Here is a 19,820-nt window from a genome sequence, read left to right on the forward strand (position 1 = left end):
TGACATGTTAAAGCAAGCACCTAATGAAAATCAGAATTTATGTGTAACCTTGCAGAATTCTAAAGTATGCCAAAACACAGTGTACCTTTCCAAGCTTGCTGTTGTGTATCTATGCACACTTATCAGCTTGTCTGAGATCACTTAATCATTTAAATTCTGCTGCAACTACTTCTGTTACAAAATGGATGAAGTTTAGTGCTTCCATTTGGAGACAGTCAAGAGGCAAACTCCAGAGTGTGTCAGAGCAAAGGAAGAAGTGCTGGTATGTTTACCTGTTGAACCACAAATCTGGATGAGTTGCCATCAAGGGAAGGGAGTGAGACTTAAAGACACTTCAGGTGGTCAGAATGGAAGCAATTTGCTAGTTTTGTTTGTGTTTTAGTACTTAACAGGTGTGCAGCTAGCTGAATTGATCAAGTAATACTTTCAGAATTAATAATACTACTTGCAGTCAAGAAAGTGAATACTGACCAAAGGACAGCAGGGAGAAGTTGGATAGTCTGGACATGATAAGAAAAAGTTCTTGAAACTTCAGGTTGTGGTGCCCTGATAATCCAGCAAACTTGCCACTTCAAGCATTTAATTCCATCACAGTTTAAACACAGATGTGTAAATTTATATTTTTACTACTTACTGATTCCAGTAGTTACTCTTGTTTGAAGAATCCAAGTCAAGCCTAATGGCTGTGAATGCTGTCCCACTTGTTCTGTGGCTGTCTGTATACATAGAACTATATATACACACACAGACTGTGTGCTTAAAATACTAACAGTGGAGGAGAGAAATACAGAAAAGCAAGCCAAATAAATTCATACCTTAAAAATACTTCAAAACATGGAGGTTTCATTTCAAAAAATAACAGCATTTTATTATTTTGCATAGCTTATTTCAGTTGTTCTGCTTAATTAGAACTTTTGCTAGTTACTAAATTGTTCATATAAAATTTTTAACATTTCTTATCTGCAATCAATGCAAGACAATGCGTGGCATATAAATGCAAGGATCCAAAATATTCTTTTCAACTTCAGACACAAAGATGTTACTTTACTTTGAACTAGTTTAAGAAAATAGCTCTGACAACTTTGTATGTATAAATATACATTGTAGCAAACACTCAAAATTCTGATCAGGATTTTAGCCTGTTTTCCAAGTCTTCCATTCTCTTCGTCATTTCTTCCAGTAGATAAAAGTTAAGGAAAGAGAGCTACTGGTAGAATGCATTAATAGAAAGTCAGCTACCCGATTGCTATGGTCCTTAAACATTCTCTTGTTTCTCCTCTTTGACTCCCAGTAGTTTCTCATTCAATATTCCCCTGTATTTTCTTGTTTTGATTTGATCAGCTGAGTTGAGAAAGCTGTGTGAAATCCCATTCCTTAACAGGCATACCTTGACATGGAGTTCAGACTGCAGCGTATTAAAAAGGCTGGTTCTACAAATTGATTGCTCTTCTCTGTTCTAAAGGGAGGATAAATATTTATCTAGTTCATGCTGTTTAAAAAATGTTTCACTTAATCATATGGAAAACTGCACGTAACTAACAGTAGATTATAAAACAGTGGGGCTCTGAGACCTTAGTAAGAATGTCTGCTCCTCACGATCTGTTCCTGTTCACAGTTGTCACAGTGGTTTCCAGACAAATGTGGAATAGAGCACAACAAACTCCACACAAATAGGATCTAGGGCTGGTTCTATTTACAGTAAGAAGCTGTAGCAATGCAAAGTAGTGCACAGCATCCCTTTCCTGATAAGCAACTTCCAGTTGGCAGGAATGCTGTCTCCTGCAGGAAGAGGTTGGACCAGTACTGTTCACTTCAGCACCTCTCTCTGAGTGCCATGGAAAGGCTGCAGCCAGGGGAAGCTGAGAGGAAGAGGAGGTCTAGCATCAAGCGAGATCTGAAGGCACTGAGATCTACCTCAGAAGGATGAATTTGCTGCCCCCCCCCCTTGCTTGTTTGACTAGGGTCTTGATTTCAACATTGTAAGGTCTTACCCAAGGGAAGATGGAGAACTGGGCATATAAATTGGGATCCTTGACATACTGCTGTTAGGAATTTTTAGGGTAGACAGGGAAATAGAATTTGGCCTCTTAAGTTTGGCCAGAACAGCCACGTGTACTGTGTCCCCTTTCAACAGCAGGAGAGTATCTTGCTAGTAATCCTGGACATTGGGTTTGGTAATTTTCATCTGTCTGCTGCAGCAAGGTTAGTACTCTCTGCATACAAGCACCATGTGAACCACATTTTCTTGAACAGCTGTATTTCTCAAGTGTTCACAGGCAAAGTTAAAGCAGCAAAACTGCACTCAACTACTGATAGAAGTTAATGTAGCTGGACACAAAACAATTTGGACTGATCCCTCTAAATTTGTGTTATGTAACTGGAGCTACTTCTGTAGCCAGTTCTCCCTCCACCACCCCCGAATTTCTGTATGTAGACTAGCCAGCAGTCTGCAGATATCAAGAGCTAGTGTATCATCTCCTACCTGAGCTGCTCTTGAGATGAAGCAGAGAAATTAGGTTTCTAATAAAGAGGAAACTGGATGGTTCATACTCTTCAATGCAGTGACCGCTCAGCGCTCTGAGGAAATGCTTAGCACTGTTGCTATCAAAACTTCTAGTCTCTGGCTCAGTGTTGACAGGTTTTTCATCACCTTGAGCCACTGGAGTAAAAATCACAGGGCTGCCTGCTCAAATGGTAAAGCAAAAAAGCACATGCTGCTTAGCTTCTTGCCTCCCTCTGGACAGACTGTTCACAGTCTGAAGCTGTTCCTGTCTAAGAAGCACACAGTGATGAGCTGTTTGCACTCTTCTGTGCAAAGTGCTTACTGCTCTTGCACACAGTTACACAATTGAAGCAGACGATGTGATGTCTTAGTGTTTATTTGATCAGCAGCAGCTTTCATGAAGAAAACAGGAATTTGCTGCATAAATAGTACATGATGAGTTGTATTTCCAGTTTGCCGCTGTTTCCTGAGGTGTGGATGTTACGGGCAATGTAAAGGTTGCTGCATAGCAGCTCCCTTGAAATACACAGACTAACTGTGAGGCAGAAGCTACTGATCTGCACTACACTAAGTTTTTACCTGCATTTCTTTTAATGCAAGATTAACCAAACCTGAGTCCTCTGATTTCATCTAGAGTATGGTTTTAAATTACTCACTGCATATGGTGCCTCACCAAGCAGTTCAGCAGGGAAACATCTTCTGTACTGACACCTGTAGTCACTAAATGCTATTTCAGTAGCATCTGAAGAAGTAACCCAAAGCAAAGCGCGTTAGTCTTGAATTTGACTAGTTGTTTCTTTGCTGTTCCTGAAGGTGTTTAAGGGATTATTAAAATTCAAGATCCATATTAATATTTTGGTCCCTTCTATGAAGGAGAGGCACATGAAAAGTTAAAGGCCTTGCTTCTTGGAAACTATTACGCAGTTTAGATTTTCATTACAATGAACTGATTTTAGCTATGAAGGCAGTTTAGACTTGATGCAAAAACGTTTAGTTTGTTTTAACCTGCCTTTCTTATCTTACCTGTAAGAAACAGTTACTCAAAGGATATATCGCTGGGTGAGTTTTCTTACTTCACTGGTTGCATAGTTCTGGAATGTCACAAGGTTTTCACATTTGCACTGGTCATTATCTTTTGAGGCTTTTGCTGAAAAACAGAAACACTGAAGTATAGGCTAAATGCTGAATAAATTGAATAGGATGGGGGGGAAATGACAAGGAATTATAAATGCAGAGCAGGTTTAATACAGCTTCCTGTTCTCAAAACATGTCAACATCCAAAGGAACAGCCTGAGGCAGATTCTGGCAGTACTGGAAAACAGTACACAATGTGTAGTCCTCTGTTCAAAGAACAGTCTGGGGTATTCTAAACAAAGGTAACCCGATTACCTGTTGTTGAGTGAATGTGACTGTCTTCAAAAAGATACTTGTGGTGTACTGCAAGATGTGGACAGTCAATGACATCTGTGATGGCTATTGTGGTTGATTCAGGTCCTGCAGGAAACCCCCCAAAAGTCTAAAAATCAGACCCACCAAATTATAATTTTATTTTTTTTCTCTACTCGCATGCACTGAGTTCTCCTTAATTAGTAAGTAATCTCACTAATTGCAGTGAGGCTCATTCAAGGAAAGGACTAGGGATACAAAGATGTGAGGGAGCCAAGCTGTTAGGCTGTATTTACTGTATTCATGATTTAAGTTCTGGGTTGCAGAACTGAAGGGGAATTGTGAAGGTTTCTGTGAGAAACGGAAGTGATTGAAAGCTGAACATGCTTAAAGTGTCAAGCGCAGTGTTGAAATACAAGCTTCCCCATGAAGTATTTCATTTGGATGATGTGAGAAGCATTGCAGCCATGCTTTTATCACAGTGAATCTCGATTTTTCACATTGCAGAAAGTAGTGTGACTTGGAGGGGCGAGGAGGCATGGACATGGGATGAACCATTTTAGCTGAATTGTGAGAGTTCTCTACAGAAGGCAGCATGAGAAGGCAGCAGGAGAGGACACTTGAGTTAAACCAGCCAACCTGAGGGCTGTGGACCAGTCTTACGAAGCCTCCCAGATGATGCATCCTGCTGGTGAGGTGACTCTTTCAAGGCTGGTAGATAGAAATTGCCAAAGGAAATGATATCACAAAAGGAGCAATAAAAATGTTCACATTCCCTAGAACTAGAGAACTTTCTTGCCAGTAATTTGGTGGTTGTCTCTCATAACACATGGAGAATGCCTCATACCTGTGCAATTTAGAAGAGGTCCAGTGTGGATGGAAACTCCAGGACTTCCCCTTCAACTCAGACTATCAGAGGAACTCCTCCAAAACCAGAAGTGATTATTTAATAATAGTGAAGCAATCTGAAATGACAGCAATCTACTTTGTGTCCTACAGTGAAAATTCTTTCATGTTTCATTATCATCCATCATCCTTTGGAGTGAATTGAACAAGAGCATTGCTTGGAGAAAGAAAAAGTTTCTTCCTGTCCTTCAGTTTTCTTCTTTATAATGGGAAACGTTGATCGGGGACTTGGGAGATCTTAGGTGGGAAGGGTGTAGCAGAGTCTATTTGATACACTACAGTTATAAGCAAAAACACACGTTTCTAATTAATGAAGAGCAGCCTTTAAAATGTAAGTATTTATTTCAGAGTTCACACCCCAATCGTTTTAGTCAAGAGACTGAAACAGAAACCTGTTTAGAGACAGAACCTCAGCCAGTGTGGGCGCTGCCCCCTTCCTGCCGCCAGAGGCCAGCGTGGAGGCTGCTGCGGCTCCTTGGGCTGGGTCCTTCCGTAGGAAACACCTTCCACTGACTCCGGAGCCCTTCATGGCCCCGAGGAGCTGAAGAGCAGGTATTCAACAACTCTACGGTGAGACCGATGGTGCCAGGGTGCACGCAGCATCTGGGAACCCAGAGCTCCTTCCTTGACAGTGGATGCATGGGGGTAAAAGGTATGCCATGAAGATGCAGTGGGGAGGTGGAAGAGGCTTCTGTGACATCCAGGTTTGCTATAACTATTGGGGTCCCTGCTGGTTTAGTCAGTTTTGACAGATGCACAATAATACACAGCTGTGCTAAGTTGCACTGGGAAGGAGTTGAGGCCCTCTTGAGTGGAGGTTGGAATTACAGAGCATGAATATCAGGGAAGAACAGATGAGCGGTTGAATAAGAAGACCAGAGATCAGGCAGCAGAACTACAATATTTATATATAGAGATAGATATAGATACACAGATATCTCAATCTGCATGGGAACCAGCTGCTGGAAGGAACTCAGATTTTGGAGAGAGGTCAGGGCAGAGAGGTGTGGGATGAGATCACAAGGGAATGAAACAAGCGGAGTCCAGCTGAAGAATGATCAAGTGGGAAAAGTGGGAACAAGGATGGTGAAGATTTCTGTTGTAGGAGGCGAGATGAATCTTGAGTGTTTGACACTGGGTAATGACTTGCTCTAGAAGTTGTTCGGGAGCTGCAAGCTAATGAGGGGGTTGTTTAGGAAGGGCAGAGGAACTGACCTGAAATGTTCGAGCTTTGGACACTGGGCTGGTACGGACATGTAATTAGGGACAGAAGAAAGACAGATGCACTGGTAGACGTGTGGCAGGATGTCTCCAGTTTGAAATAGGAATTGGGCATTTCAGAAACTCCTCTTCAGGCTTCAGAAACTAGTTGGGGTTCTAAGATATCTGATCTCATTTGCCTCTGAAGCTGAATAAACACACAAGTAGTGACAGAGGCTGATCACCCTGAATCCCTTGGTGAAGTCAGTGCAATGAATAAATTTGTTGGGGAACTATGCTGAAGTTGGATGTTCGTTTTTAGTGTTCTGTTTTGTAACAAAACACAACGAATTTGTTAGGAGCAGCCTGTGAGAAAGTGTCATTAATAGCGGTGTCTGAATGTTTGCTGAACTGATAACGATCCACAATGTGGAAGGAGAACAGAATGTCAACCAGCCGGCTGCTGAGTACTGTCACCTGATCAGGGCTGGGGTCTTGTGACAAAAATAGTGTAAGATCATGTAATTAAAAGCTCCCATAATGCACATGCTCAGAACAGGGCTGAAGCTGCAGTCATATTGAGTGTGTATTATGTACGGTATTGCCTCGTTAGTGCTTCCAGTCAGATGAGAAATTAACATTAACCAAGGCAATGAATGGGAACCTTCCGACTGAATTCCTCTTAATAAGAGGCAAGAGGGAAAAAAAAAACTCCTTTTTTTTTTTTTTTGCCTTTACTACTAGGCATCAAGAATAATTAATAGTAATCAGCAGCTATTTTATAAGGAAGATGCTTTCTTGCAGAATAAAAGAAAAAAGCCTAACCTCCAAAAAAAACATTTGGATGGCTTCTACTTTAGTTGGAAACATGCAGTGCATCCACAGCTGGGACATGTGGGATGACAGGCTCTGTCAGTGGAGTCCATGAGGACAGGATCTCCTACTGTCCTCACAAGCTGGAGCCTCAGAAGACCTCAGCTAAGGACCAAAGCTGGAGTAAAGGTAAAAGTCATTGCCATTGCAAAGGAGGAGAAAAATTGTGCTGTATACAACAGTAGGAATAAAAGAACTTTCAGATGGTATAAGAGGTTCGGAGGCAGAATTTCTGGTGGAGTGAGTTGATGAGTAATAGCTAGTCCTGGAGTGCCCAGAAATACAAGGCTGGGTCAGTTCTCAGTTCACAGGTGTGAGGCATTCATTGTCTCTTGTTGAGAGACGGGGAGGACAGAAACTGAAACACCAGTGCTGCCCAGTTAGAGGTGTAGACAAGAAACTGCCACAAAGGGGCAGGATTTACTTACTTTTTCATATTGTAAATAATGTAGTTAAAAGGAAAAAAATAGTGTTTGCTAACCACTGTTGTGGGTACCTGAAGGATGCATTTCTATCACTGAGCTCTGGGGTTTGCTGCTCAGTGAGAGTTACTGTACTGGGGTTTGCTAATGAGTGAGCATTATTGTTCTGGCTGCCAGATAGTTTTGGCTTTGGTATCTCCAAAAGCTTTAAGATGACATGCTGTCATTGGAAGATTATCTGCCTAATAAGGTTAATTGAACTGACTTGGTTTTATATTATAGTATTTCAGAAAGATGAAACTAGGACTTCTTAGGACTGACGGGCAAAGAGTATGCAAGCTAAGAAACATCCTCAAAGTCTTTTTTACAGATTCTTCCTTGACATCTGTACAAAGAAATGTCCTGCAGCTAATTTTATACAACAATGTTAAAGAAAAACAAAAAGGGCAAAACCTGTTTGCATTTAATTCCAAGAAAAACAGCTAGATAAAAGCTAGTCAAAATTAAATAATCTTGCACAATTCTAGTCCTATGACTAACATCATTCCATGTGTTCCTGAATTTTGCTTCAGGTACTGGTCTGAATGTACAAAAAAATACTGAGCCTTGGGAATGTGTGAGTGGGAGAGACATGCTGGCCTCTCTCTGGCTCTATAGCTTTCGTCTCAGCTCAGATTCCCCCTTCCCCTTGAAAAACTTCATCTGGGAATGTTTATATACCAGCTGTTGTGTATAGAGTGAAGAAGGGTGCTTTCTGAAACAAACCTTCCACATTTGTGCAGCAAAACTCAGAGCTACACATAACCAAAATCCACTCTTTGTAGCTGTGAATGTATTTTCAATGAACTATTTTTATTCTTCTATAAATACACACAATAGCTCTTGACAATTTATTTTGCTGTAGTTTAGATTTTTGCTGCTGGTCTTAGGAATTTTTTTTTTAATTATTCTCATTGAGGTATTAGAAATCCCTGATTATTTTCCCACATTCCTAATGAAACAGATCATGTTTATTTGGTAGTGGGGTTCATTGCATGGCTGACTTAACTATAGAAATAGAAAAGAGAAGAAGTGATTGGTTCTTCTAGGCATAGAATTATACATCTTATGCCACCTCCATGAAAATAAAGGGAAGGTAATTACTAATACATTTACCCAGTGATGGATTAACAGTATATATTCTTCATGTATTAAAGGGCAGAAAAATCCAAAAAGCAAAACACCTGTAAACATTCACTTCTCTTCTATCTCCAGCAAAATGGAATTTTGTTACCTTCACAGATTTGGGCTCTTAGCTCTTCACTTATGTCTTCCAGAGCTGTGAAATCCTCAGCATAGAAGAGATGTTTATACGATGGCTCAGAAGCAATTTCCAACAGTTCTTCCTCAATTGCTTTTCCTATTCCAATGGCATAGATGATTATACCTGGATTCAAAAGAAATTTCACGTACTTATTATTTCAGCAGTTCTAATTCTGAGCACTTGTTTGTCCATGAAAGGAAAGTATGAGAGAAAGGGAGAGCCCAAGAAATGTATATTCTATGTAACTTCAAAATCAGTGAAGAGCTTCATATGCTTTAATTACTGGGAGATTTGCAGAAACTCTCTTTTTTGCTGTAATTTGACATACAGTTTTTGTGTTAAAGAAATGACACTTGCCTGGTCACTACTGATATTAAATGGTCCCAGAAAGAGAATTACAAACAATCCAAGAGAATCACGGAGTTCAGCCTCACAGTTGCACTGCAAGTCCCTGGTTTGTGTGTATCTGTAGGGTTTATGCAATGCAGTTGATTACTGGGTTTATGGGGAAACCTGTTACACATTAAATGGGGCAGAATCCTGAGAGATGGCAGTAATTTTTCAGAAAAATACCTAAGTGTTTCATTGAAATCCTCAGAGCACGTTGAGACTTGATTCTTTCTCTCTAAGGGGCACTAACAGGCTGGAGGCCCACTTAGGAGAGTAAGAATGGGAAAACAAGAAATTTATGGGGCTAGGAAAGAAAAAGCCTTACAACAAGGGTGCACAGGACAAGTATTTCCACAGCAGAGGTGCTAGGGAGAAGGTAGTGAGGATGCGTAGTTTTCTTAACTCTGGAAGCAGTGAAGGAGGAAGTGGTTCAGAGCGGTCTCACAGATAGATTTTAAACAAGCAATAACTACAAAACATAGAGATCTTCAATAATCTCTTTTTCAGCTGTTATGTTTTTATGCTCATGAGCATATGATTTAATACAACATTTCTCTTTATATCAATTCTGGCTTAGGAAGTGTCCACAGTGAGTACTGATTCTGTGATTCATAGTACAGCTGTGCGCTTCACAGCTCTTATATGATTCAAGAGGAGAAGCCACCTTCTCTGGTTGGTTTCAGAAAAAAATTTGGGATGAGGAGATTTGATACCTTTATTTAACATGTGGTGATTACTGCTGCATGCTCACAGAATTGCAGCTTTTAACCTTTTTGCTGAAGAATCATTGGTCTGGTAAGACCATAAAATTTGCTTTTTCCAAGTTTTTAACTTTTAATGTAAGAATCTCCTTACTTTTCTTAATGAATCTGCCTACCATTGCACTTTAGCCAGGAAAGGAAAGCGTTCACCCGAAGCTGATTAAACTTAATGAATGCACCAGTCATGCTTAAGATATTGCTATTTAAAGATTTGAGGATATCAGTGATAAAGTATTCAAGGGCCATTTCATATTAAGCATTACTCTATTGGTTATGCTGCAATTACACAGGGGATGGGTTTGGCTTGTAGCATTGCAGGGTCAGTGTAAGCAGTCCAGAGCTGAGGTTTCATTCAGCAAGTAAGAAAGTTGGTTTGTACTTCTTTCCTTCTTCTGTAAATCCTCCATGTAGTTTCATCTCACTAGTAAGCCTGTAAATGTTTGGGGTTTTAAAAATTATTTTAAAATCACTTTATCTTTCATCTTAATGGCACTCCTGCCCTTCTCATATACTTGGATGTTTTTTCCCTTTTCTCTTTACAGAGAGGTATTGATCCTGATCAGGGCTCTACTAATCATGTATCAAATTCTGATTAATGTGTTAAATCAATAAAACAAGCACAGAAAAAAAGATGTGCAAAATCTTTTAAAGTCTGGCTATTTTCTCTGTGCTGTGGCCCATCAGGCATGGTTCAGAAAGCAGTTTATCATAAAATAGAAAAGTTTTTCAAAGAAAAAAAGGGATTGTTTATTTTCCTGAGAAGTTTTAAAAATTTTCACTTGATTCTGATAAACAGATGAAAAGCTTCTGATTTGTGATACAGGTGTCCTAAAGGATAGATGTCTGCCCAAACATACTAGAAATTAAAAATCACAGTTTCCAGTCCCATTTCAGCATATAGGCATGTGGAAACAGTAAGATAGACAGCACTACAGCTATATTCTTTCAGAAAGAGTGATCTTCCTTCCAGAACACCATTAGTGCTATAAAACTGGCTGAAAATAAAGAATAAACCTTGTAAACAAATATATGGCAAATTATTACCGTAGTATTTCTCACAAGAATAGATTGCTGTATTTTGAGGAGACAGCTTGGGGTTTCTTTTATTGTTTTCCTAGAATTTTTGACGAAGTTCCCAGTGTTCCCAGATCTCTGTATTAAATGTCTACCTTTAGTGGATACACTCAGGGCATGCCAAGTGGGTGGCACCACTGCCTGTGCTGAGACACTCCCCATGGGTCCTGCTCTGGGGATGATGCACATGCCTGGCAGCAAAGGTCCTTGTGAACACAGAGATCTGATGTGCAGGACAGTGGTCAATGTACTGGCCAGACTGCTTTGGCAAACACTCTCTAGATTAGCACATCCAAACTGTTACTACATCTTATTTCTAACAATATTTGCCTTTTAGAATGAGACACCAGAAACATCTCTACTTACCACGTTGCTTTGCTCTGGTAGCCCACTCAGAGACTTCATCCTGGGCTCGTCCATCCGTAAACACAATGGAGATTCGAGGGACATTTGCTGAAAATGGTCTTGCTCCTTCTGTCTCTGTGAAGCTTCTCTCAGACATTTGCCTCAGCGCAAGCCCTGTCATGGAACCTCGGCCCATGTATTTCATTTGTGACACAGCTTTCTTCATGTCTTTGGCTGAGCTGAACTGCCTCAATGTAAACTCTGTACGAACCTCAGTGGAATACTGAAGCAAACCAACTCGAGCAGCTTTGGGTGAAATCTCAAGTGTATCCAAGATTCCTGAGACAAATTGTTTTACAATTTCAAAATTATCCTCTCCAAGACTTTTTGATCCATCAATCACAAACACCAGGTCAATTGGGCCTTCAGTGCATCCTGTGAAATGAGCAGCAGAGCATACAGATCAAGAAAAAACTCCACGAGGCTGGGAAAGGGACCCAGATACCCTGGCAAAAACTCAGGGATCATCTAAAGTACCCTGTTCCTGGCTCATCCTACTGTGCCAATGTGTCTGAAGATGTTGTGTACAGTCCGTCTCAAAAACTAAGAGTGGGCCTATGACTGAAAATTTATCAAAATTATAACCACAGTGAATATTTACTGAGACATATTCTGCTTTGAAGAATACTACAACTCCTCAAAATGCAGCAACGATCAGTAAATGATAAGAATTACTCTTAACTGGAGAGAACTGAAGAACATAGCTAGCACATAGACAGAGTTGCCATAATTTTCTTCCAGAGATAAGCCCATATGCTAACTTTGCATTTGCCAAATTTGTCAGCACTGAGAGACATGGAAGAGAATCATAGAAGTTGCATTTGTGATGCAGAAGTTATAAAATAGTTTTAAAACTATTTAATTATTGAGAGAATCAGAAGTGGTTCATAAGGGGTTTTTTGCTTGTAAATGTCTACCAATTTTGTAATCAGAAAACTTACGTATTGCTGCAATTAATCTTTTCTGGTTTACCCATTAGAGCTGGGAGCTTGTCAGAAGACATGCAAATTTGTAAAATTTGTATTTCCAATACTTTTTGGCAAATGCACATGCAAAAATCAGAGTAGTTTGTAGGCACTGGGCATCAATAATGAGGTTAGGGAATTTAGAGATTGGAGAATATCTTCCAAGCTGCAGACTTCTTCTGCCAGGTGGATTGTTTTGGTATGTGTTTTTTTGATGCTGGAAAGGAATTGCTTTCAGCTGGCAGAGATTAGTGTGCTTTGTGCAAAGGCTTGCTGCAGAGGTGCTCAGCTCCTATTGGATCAATGTATCTTCCAGGGAAAATATACCATACTAAGGAATGGAAGATGGACCAAATAAACTTTGACCTCCACTCATCTCTGATCTTTGTACAGAGAGAATGTTGTAAGCACTACATAAAAGAGAATTGTGCAGCAGAAATTACTCTGCAGAAATTACTGGTGATGCTTGTTACCAAGTCAATGTATGAATAAGGGATTTTCAGCTTTATAGCCTGGACTTTTCTTCTTAGAAAATATCTATTTTAAAACTGCTCAAGAATTCCTTTCTGGAGTTGTCTGAGAAGAAGACACCTCACTTGTACGAAGGTGATGAAAAAGCAATGAATGTATGTATCAGAACCACTGCAGTATTACTGCATAAGTCAAGAAAGGGCAGCAGTTTATGGTGCATGCTGTATGTTAGGACTGAGAACAGCCAGAACTTGTTACCGTTCTTAAACACAGTCCCCTCAACTAAGGCATCCATTTTTGGCAGAATAAATGTTTTTACTGATTTCCAGTAGAATTTTCCTCCAAATATTAAGATAATGAGATACATGCATGTCATGTTGGAAGATAAGCAAACAGAATTAATGGTTTATAGTATATAAATATAAAAGACCCATAGTATATGAACCTGATTAAAATGCACATTCCTTGATAATAAGATTCCTCTTTGGCTCTTCCCTGATGTTTCAAAAGAATTCTTTTGTACTCAATGCTATACTAAAACAACTTTTCCAATTTGATAGATTTTTGCTTAGGAGAGCATCAAGTTGATTGTTTGAAACATTTTCTGCCACACATATATGCCCTGAGCTTTCAAATATTATATCATGTTTGAAATTAGAGGTTGTGGCAGTGTTCAAAGCCAAACTGGATTGGGCTTGGAGACACCTGGTCTGGTAGAAGGTGTCCTTGCCATCAGCAGGGAGACAGAAGTAAGTGATCTTTAATAAGGTTCCTTCCAACCCAGACTGTTCCATGATTCTATAATTTTTTTGAAGTGAGGTCAATTAATTCTAGAAATAAAAGAAACAAATGCTTTCTAAATAAAATCTACTTACTTCTGCATGTTTTCTGATCCTCTTTTAGTACATATCCCTCCTGGCATTTGCAGATATAGGAATCGGCATTATTAACACAAGCATATTCACAACCATGGTCAACTGATTTACAGACATCTTTACCTAGGAAAAATTGAAGTATTTATCTGTATTGTATTTAACATTTTAGAAATCCAAAAACTCCAAAAATGATATTTGAAGAACATATGACGAAGGACTACATCATCTTTGCTCATTTATGCAACAATGCCAGAGAAGAGGGGCTGACAGACATAATGCATTACTTACTTCGACATGTTTTCCCATCTTGTTGCAGGACAAAGCCCTCAAGGCACTGACAGCTGTATGAGTTGTTTTTATTAATGCACACATGTTCACAGCCATGGTCAATGGATTTACACAAGTCTTTATCTGAGAATTGTTAAGAGAATCCCCTTATTAGACCATTTTTCAAATACAAAACTGTCATGAACAAGCTTTGAGTGAAATTAGGTCTGTTATTTCTTTTAAGACTGAAAAACATATTCCCCATAAAAGTTTCAGCTACTCACTCATGCACGTTCTCCTGTCTTGCCTCAATATAAATCCCTCGTGACACTGACACATGTACGAATCGCCAGTTGGAACACAGATATGTTCACAACCATGGGTGACTGTTTTGCAGACATTTTTACCTTGGAATAATGAAAATTGTATTTAGCACAGTTAGCTAAGTCAAAAAATATCACAAAATATAAAAAATCTGGCTATGATTTTCCATGAAGTATCTCTTTTACATGAAGCTGATTCTATAATAAAGACACAAATAACACACTACTGTAGTGTAGTGTGTTTCATTAACAGATCAGAAAGTACAAAACAAAGATTAAATAACTTACTCCTGCAAGTTTTTCCATCTTCCCTCAGTATGAAATCTTCATGACACTTGCAGACATAGGAATCATCAGTATTAACACAAATATGTTCACAGCGGTGGTCGACTGAGTTGCAAACATCTTTATCTGAGAAAAGTGGATGGGGTTTGTGACGTGAGACTTGTTAGGGAGAGATGGTATCTTTTTTTAACCACCCTAAATAGTTGGAAATCACAAACACACACAAGTGCACTCACACCCACAACACTTGAAAGCCTCAAATAAAAACATACTTTTATAGCTCAGGCTACTCACATCTACATGTCTTTCCATCTTCCTTCAGTATGAATTTTTCATTACACTGGCAGATGTAGGAGTCGTCAGTATTCACACAAACTTGTTCACAGCCATGGTCAACTGAGTTGCAAATGTCCTTATCTGCAAACAGGAGAGTTGGTAGTCAGCACACATCAGGAGAGGCCTTCATTATTGTAAGTGTAATTCATCCAATTAAGTTCTTGTGCTGCTTACTTCTGCAGGTTTTCCCATCTTCTCTCAGTAGGAACCCATCATGGCATTTGCAGGTATATGAATCACCAGAATTAACACAAGCATGTTCACAGCCATGGTTTAATGATTTGCAAAGATCTTTACCTGAAAACAGATGACAGCTTTTGCTGGTTAGTACATTTCTACACAAGCACAAGCTGCAGATAAAAAGTATGTTGATAAATATCAGACTACTTACTTCTGCAAGTTTTTCCATCTTCTCTTAGCAGGAATCCCTCCTGGCACTTACAAACAAATGAATCACCAGCACTAGCACACACATGTTCACAGCCATGGTTGACTGATTTGCAAATATCCTTGCCTGGAAATAGTTAGATAATATTTATGTGGCTTGTTAGTTAAACGTTTTTTTATAAATACAAAGACTGGGGGGTTAATCCCGTGAGCAAAAAAAGATGGAAGCTTGCAAACTGAAAGCAAATCTCTTGCTACTTAAATGATGGCCATCTTAGCATAAGTTGAATTTCTATCCTTTATCATCTGACCTGAACTTCATGGTTTGGATGATCTCCAACTGAAATAAACCATTTTAGGATTAATCTGACTAGATTAAGGAGGAGGAAAATTTTACAGTAAGAGTACTAAGAGTGAAAGGAGGGAATAATTTAGTAAAGTCATTTAGCACAAATTCATGCTGGTAAAAACAAAACTAAGAGAAACACAACAGGACATGATTTAACCGTAATTCTTAACATCCTTATATCAGTGCCAAGAGTCTGCATAAACAAAACCTGAAAGAATAGAAACTACTTATGTAAGACAATAAACAAAATCTAACTGGATTGCTGAAAATTGATGTGAGGACTTGTATGTCTGCAATGTTAAAACAGTTGGTTAAAACCTCTTCAAAAAGGATAGATGGGGAGAAAGAGAGTGCAGAAGAAAGTGGAGCCATCTATCAGCATTCCCTTTTTCCTCTTCATGCAACACAAAAGAAAATATCAGCTTCTAATGGAGAACTACCTTTCCACAAAAACTGGCCTCCTGAGAGCCAAGTTCAACTTGACTCTTGAGGTTATATTTTTAGAGGAATTTCAAATTGAGCCAAATTTCATGGGGGTCTCCTGCTACCAAAACAAAAATTACAAAACCTACTACATAAGACAATATTCTAACTCAAAAATAATTATATTTAAGACATGGCAATCTAAACTAGATCCCGTCATAGTCATAAGTAAAAATTTTTGTCTGCTTATACACAGCTGTGCTGTGAAACATTTCAGCTCAGAAACATTTGCTTAGAATAAAATACAAACCAGCAGCAGACATGGTTATTACTCCAGAAGGATGAATTTTACATAACTGAAAGCAAGTATGAGCCAGACTATTTTGGGATGCAGAGGGGAAATAAATAGTGCAATCATTCATGGTTTCTAATTACTATTATTAAGGTTATCTTACTAGACACCCCCCAAAAATGTAATCTCACAATCTAAAAAGAGTGCCAGGGTAGTTGAAAAATCTAGAAATTGAAGTTGAAAACAGCTACAAGATTTGAAAAATAGCTGAAAGAAAGGAACATTCACAGTACTTACTATGAAAATATTAGGAATCTGAAAACCCTGAAATAATAAGATAAAGGACAAGGGGGTGCACGGCCAACCAAATAAAGGGTAGTATGTGTACATTATTTAAATACTATTAGGAACAAAAAGCATTCTAACAATGTCCTATTCATTAATAGGCAGAAAGATAGAACTGCCAATCTTAAAGCAGAAATATAAAACATTTTAGTGTATTTAGATCTGAATCTATGAAATACATTACCCGTGACCTGGTTGGAGTGGAGAGTTTCACACTGTGTGAAGTAGGTCACACAGCATCTACTGAACACACACACACACATTTTTGAATCAGTAACTCCAGATAACTTGCAGCAGAGAGTTGCAAAAGAGGTTTCTGAAGAATACCTTGGATGCTTAGTGTTAATTTTCAGTAATCCTAGAACTCTAAGGAAGCCCCAAAACACTGAGCTGTCTCCATTCCCAGTGTATGCATGCACACTGAGTAAAGTACTATGGTTCCAGTGTTTAAAAAGATGTTCACTCTAAGACTGCCAGCTTGACATTGATCTTAATTAAAATAATGCAACAGATAATGTGAAACTTGAGTCAGAGTAAAATCAAAGCAAGAGGACTAATATCAATCAACTCGGTGTTATGGAAAAATAAATCCTGGAAAAACTAAGTAAATGTCTTTCTTAATTGATGATAAAGCTGGTTCTTAAAGCTTATGCTGTTCATACAGTGGAGCATTCAAAAAGGCAACAGACATGGAATTATTTTGATTAAGGAAAAAGACTACAGAATCAACATTATATGGATTAACCATGGCTAGAAAGGGCTTCAGAACCAATTGTAGATGGCTGACTATCAAGTAGCTTTCTTTCTAAGAATTTGCCTTGCTTCTCTATTACTTAATATTTTTATGGACAGCCAAGAATAAAACACAAAATAATCACTAACAAAGTTTGTAGATTACTCCACTTCTGAAAGAATAGCAAATAAATATAAAGCAGTGGCTGATATAAAGTAACATGAATCTTTTTGGATAACAGCAAATATGTATTTTAAAATAGCCAGATTAAGGACATACATTTAGAAACAAAGAATGAAGGCTGCACTTACAGGACATCTGTAATACTGAGAATCTTAAATAACTTTTGATCATGATAGATAACTAATTGAACACAAATACTAGCAACACAAGCAGAATATTATGGTCAGAGAGTAACACTACCTTTTGTAAAAAAAAAAATTAAGTGAAAGATAAATGACAAAAAAGGTAGATTCAAATTAGAATTAGATGAGTTATTGTTCCTCTGCCCTGGACCATGCTGTATCTCCTATTAGAAGACTTTCTCTCACTGTGGTCCATCCACAAGGATGCTGAAAAACTGAAGAGGTTTTAGGGGACCAAGGAGAGAGTCATAAAAAGAATAGAAAACATAAAAAGCCTGAAGGAGTTTTATTTGCTTCTAATTTACAAAACAACATGCTAAGAGGTTACAGAACAAGTTAAGCCATGATCTGCATGAATACAGAGAGAAGAACACAGTGGTAATTAGAACTTCAACCCAGCACAGTAAAATGCAGCAACATCCTATGCTCAACATTAAAACTCAATATATTTAATTTGGAAATGGAGTTCACATTTTAAAACCTACATTCAAACCTTAAATTGGGCTGATTTTTCTGAAATGTAGCTTTAGAACAATACTTAATTCATACAAGTCTTATGATCTATAGAAAAATATTCCATTCTGGCTACTACGAACCAGTGAATAAAATTCTAACAAGACAAAAATTACATTTCTTCTCTCATTAATAAACTACTTACTTCGGCATGTTTTCCCATCTTGCCTTAGTACAAATCCATCATGGCACTGGCAAGTGTATGAATCATCATTATTAACACAAAGATGTTCACAGCCATGACTGACTGATTTGCAGATGTCTTTATCTAGGAATAATTTAAATTTTATTTACTACAGTTTGATGAATAAGATAATTTCCAAAACTTTAAAGACAAACAGTAGCAATCTTCTAGTAAATAAAGAATTTATTCCCCTTTCTGCAAGGAAAAATCTCCTATAAGAACTGCCTCTAAATAATGTTTCTTCTGTAGATATCTGAATATAAAATTATAGTAACATTAAAATAACTTACTTTTACATGTTTTCTTATCGTCCCTCAATACAAAACCCTCATAGCACTGGCAAAGGTATGAACTATCAGTATTCACACAAATATGCTCACAGCCATGGTCAACAGAATTGCAAACATCTTTATCTGTTAAAAAAATAAGATTACCGTATTTAAAATATATCTACAAATGTGCAGATTTTAAAGAAAATCTACTAAAGAGAAGGACACTCACTTCTACATGTTCTTCCATCTTCCCTTAGTGCAAATCCCTCATAACACTGGCAGATGTAGGACTCATCAGCATTAACACAAATCTGTTCACAGCCATGGTGAACTGAACTGCAAATGTCTTTATCTGAGAACAGTTGATGATATTTGGTCAAAGCACATCTACAGCAAATGTATCACGCAGGGAGAAGTAACAGCTTTCATTAGGTCTACTGATACCACTGGAATAAACAGGTTAAATTTTAGGCAGCAAACACTTTTAACTCTTAGTACCTGAACATTTTTGAGTATTTTCTGTTTCCAGTCTGTCAGGTGATCTATTAAAAGATACTGTTCTTGTCCACAGAGTCACTTACAAGCATTTGGAAGGTCTAAATGTATAAATATATAAATACTACTCCTGTATTATATATATTTTCTATATATATCATACTACTCCTTTATTACAACAGTAAATTGTTGTATTTGTTTGAATGATTCTCAGATCTACATACTGTAAATAAAATTCTATGAGTAATTCTCAGAGTACTTACTTCTGCATGTTTTCCCATCTTCCCTCAGCAGAAAACCCTCATGACACTTGCACACATAGGAGTCATCTTCGTTAACACAAATATGCTCGCAGCCATGGCTGACTGATTTGCAGATGTCCTGTCCTGGGAGTGATTAATATAAATGTAGGTTTTGAATGACAACATGTTAGAGAAGTGTAGCTATCAAAAGGAAGTTTGTGGCTTCTTTTCCAGTAAGAAGTAAAAAAATACCCCTTTCCTTCCTTGCCTGATGTACATACAAAAGTGTTCAAGAGATACCAGTCACTCACTTCTGCAGGTCTTGCCATCTTCTCTCAGTACGAATCCCTCACGACACTTGCAGATGTAGGAATTGTCAGCACTAACACAAACATGCTCACAGCCATGGTTGACTGACTTGCAGATATTTTTACCTGGGAATAATTTAATATATAAAAAATTCTGTTAGTTAAAG

General features: G+C 38.2%; 1 protein-coding gene across 1 annotated transcript in view; it reads right to left on the reverse strand.

The window, feature by feature from the left end:
• Positions 1-704: 704 nt before the first annotated feature.
• Positions 705-19,820, reverse strand: part of MATN2 (matrilin 2) — a 68,690-nt gene continuing 49,574 nt past the window's right edge. The window contains exons 10-27 of the mRNA XM_066178118.1: positions 19,657-19,779; positions 19,367-19,489; positions 18,838-18,960; positions 18,627-18,749; positions 18,298-18,420; positions 15,137-15,259; positions 14,920-15,042; positions 14,704-14,826; positions 14,413-14,535; positions 14,086-14,208; positions 13,823-13,945; positions 13,535-13,657; positions 11,185-11,598; positions 8,564-8,716; positions 4,529-4,600; positions 3,893-3,997; positions 3,555-3,650; positions 705-1,179 (exon numbers count right to left, since the gene is read on the reverse strand). Coding sequence (XP_066034215.1) covers positions 1,127-1,179; positions 3,555-3,650; positions 3,893-3,997; positions 4,529-4,600; positions 8,564-8,716; positions 11,185-11,598; positions 13,535-13,657; positions 13,823-13,945; positions 14,086-14,208; positions 14,413-14,535; positions 14,704-14,826; positions 14,920-15,042; positions 15,137-15,259; positions 18,298-18,420; positions 18,627-18,749; positions 18,838-18,960; positions 19,367-19,489; positions 19,657-19,779 — 2,369 coding nt within the window. The 3' untranslated portion in view covers positions 705-1,126. The remainder of the gene's footprint in view (positions 1,180-3,554; positions 3,651-3,892; positions 3,998-4,528; positions 4,601-8,563; positions 8,717-11,184; positions 11,599-13,534; positions 13,658-13,822; positions 13,946-14,085; positions 14,209-14,412; positions 14,536-14,703; positions 14,827-14,919; positions 15,043-15,136; positions 15,260-18,297; positions 18,421-18,626; positions 18,750-18,837; positions 18,961-19,366; positions 19,490-19,656; positions 19,780-19,820) is intronic.

This window comes from Chamaea fasciata, unplaced genomic scaffold, assembly GCF_029207755.1.
Source record: "Chamaea fasciata isolate MVZ Bird 193981 ecotype frontalis unplaced genomic scaffold, bChaFas1.0.hap1 SCAF_1, whole genome shotgun sequence".
NCBI lineage: Eukaryota > Metazoa > Chordata > Aves > Passeriformes > Sylviidae > Chamaea > Chamaea fasciata.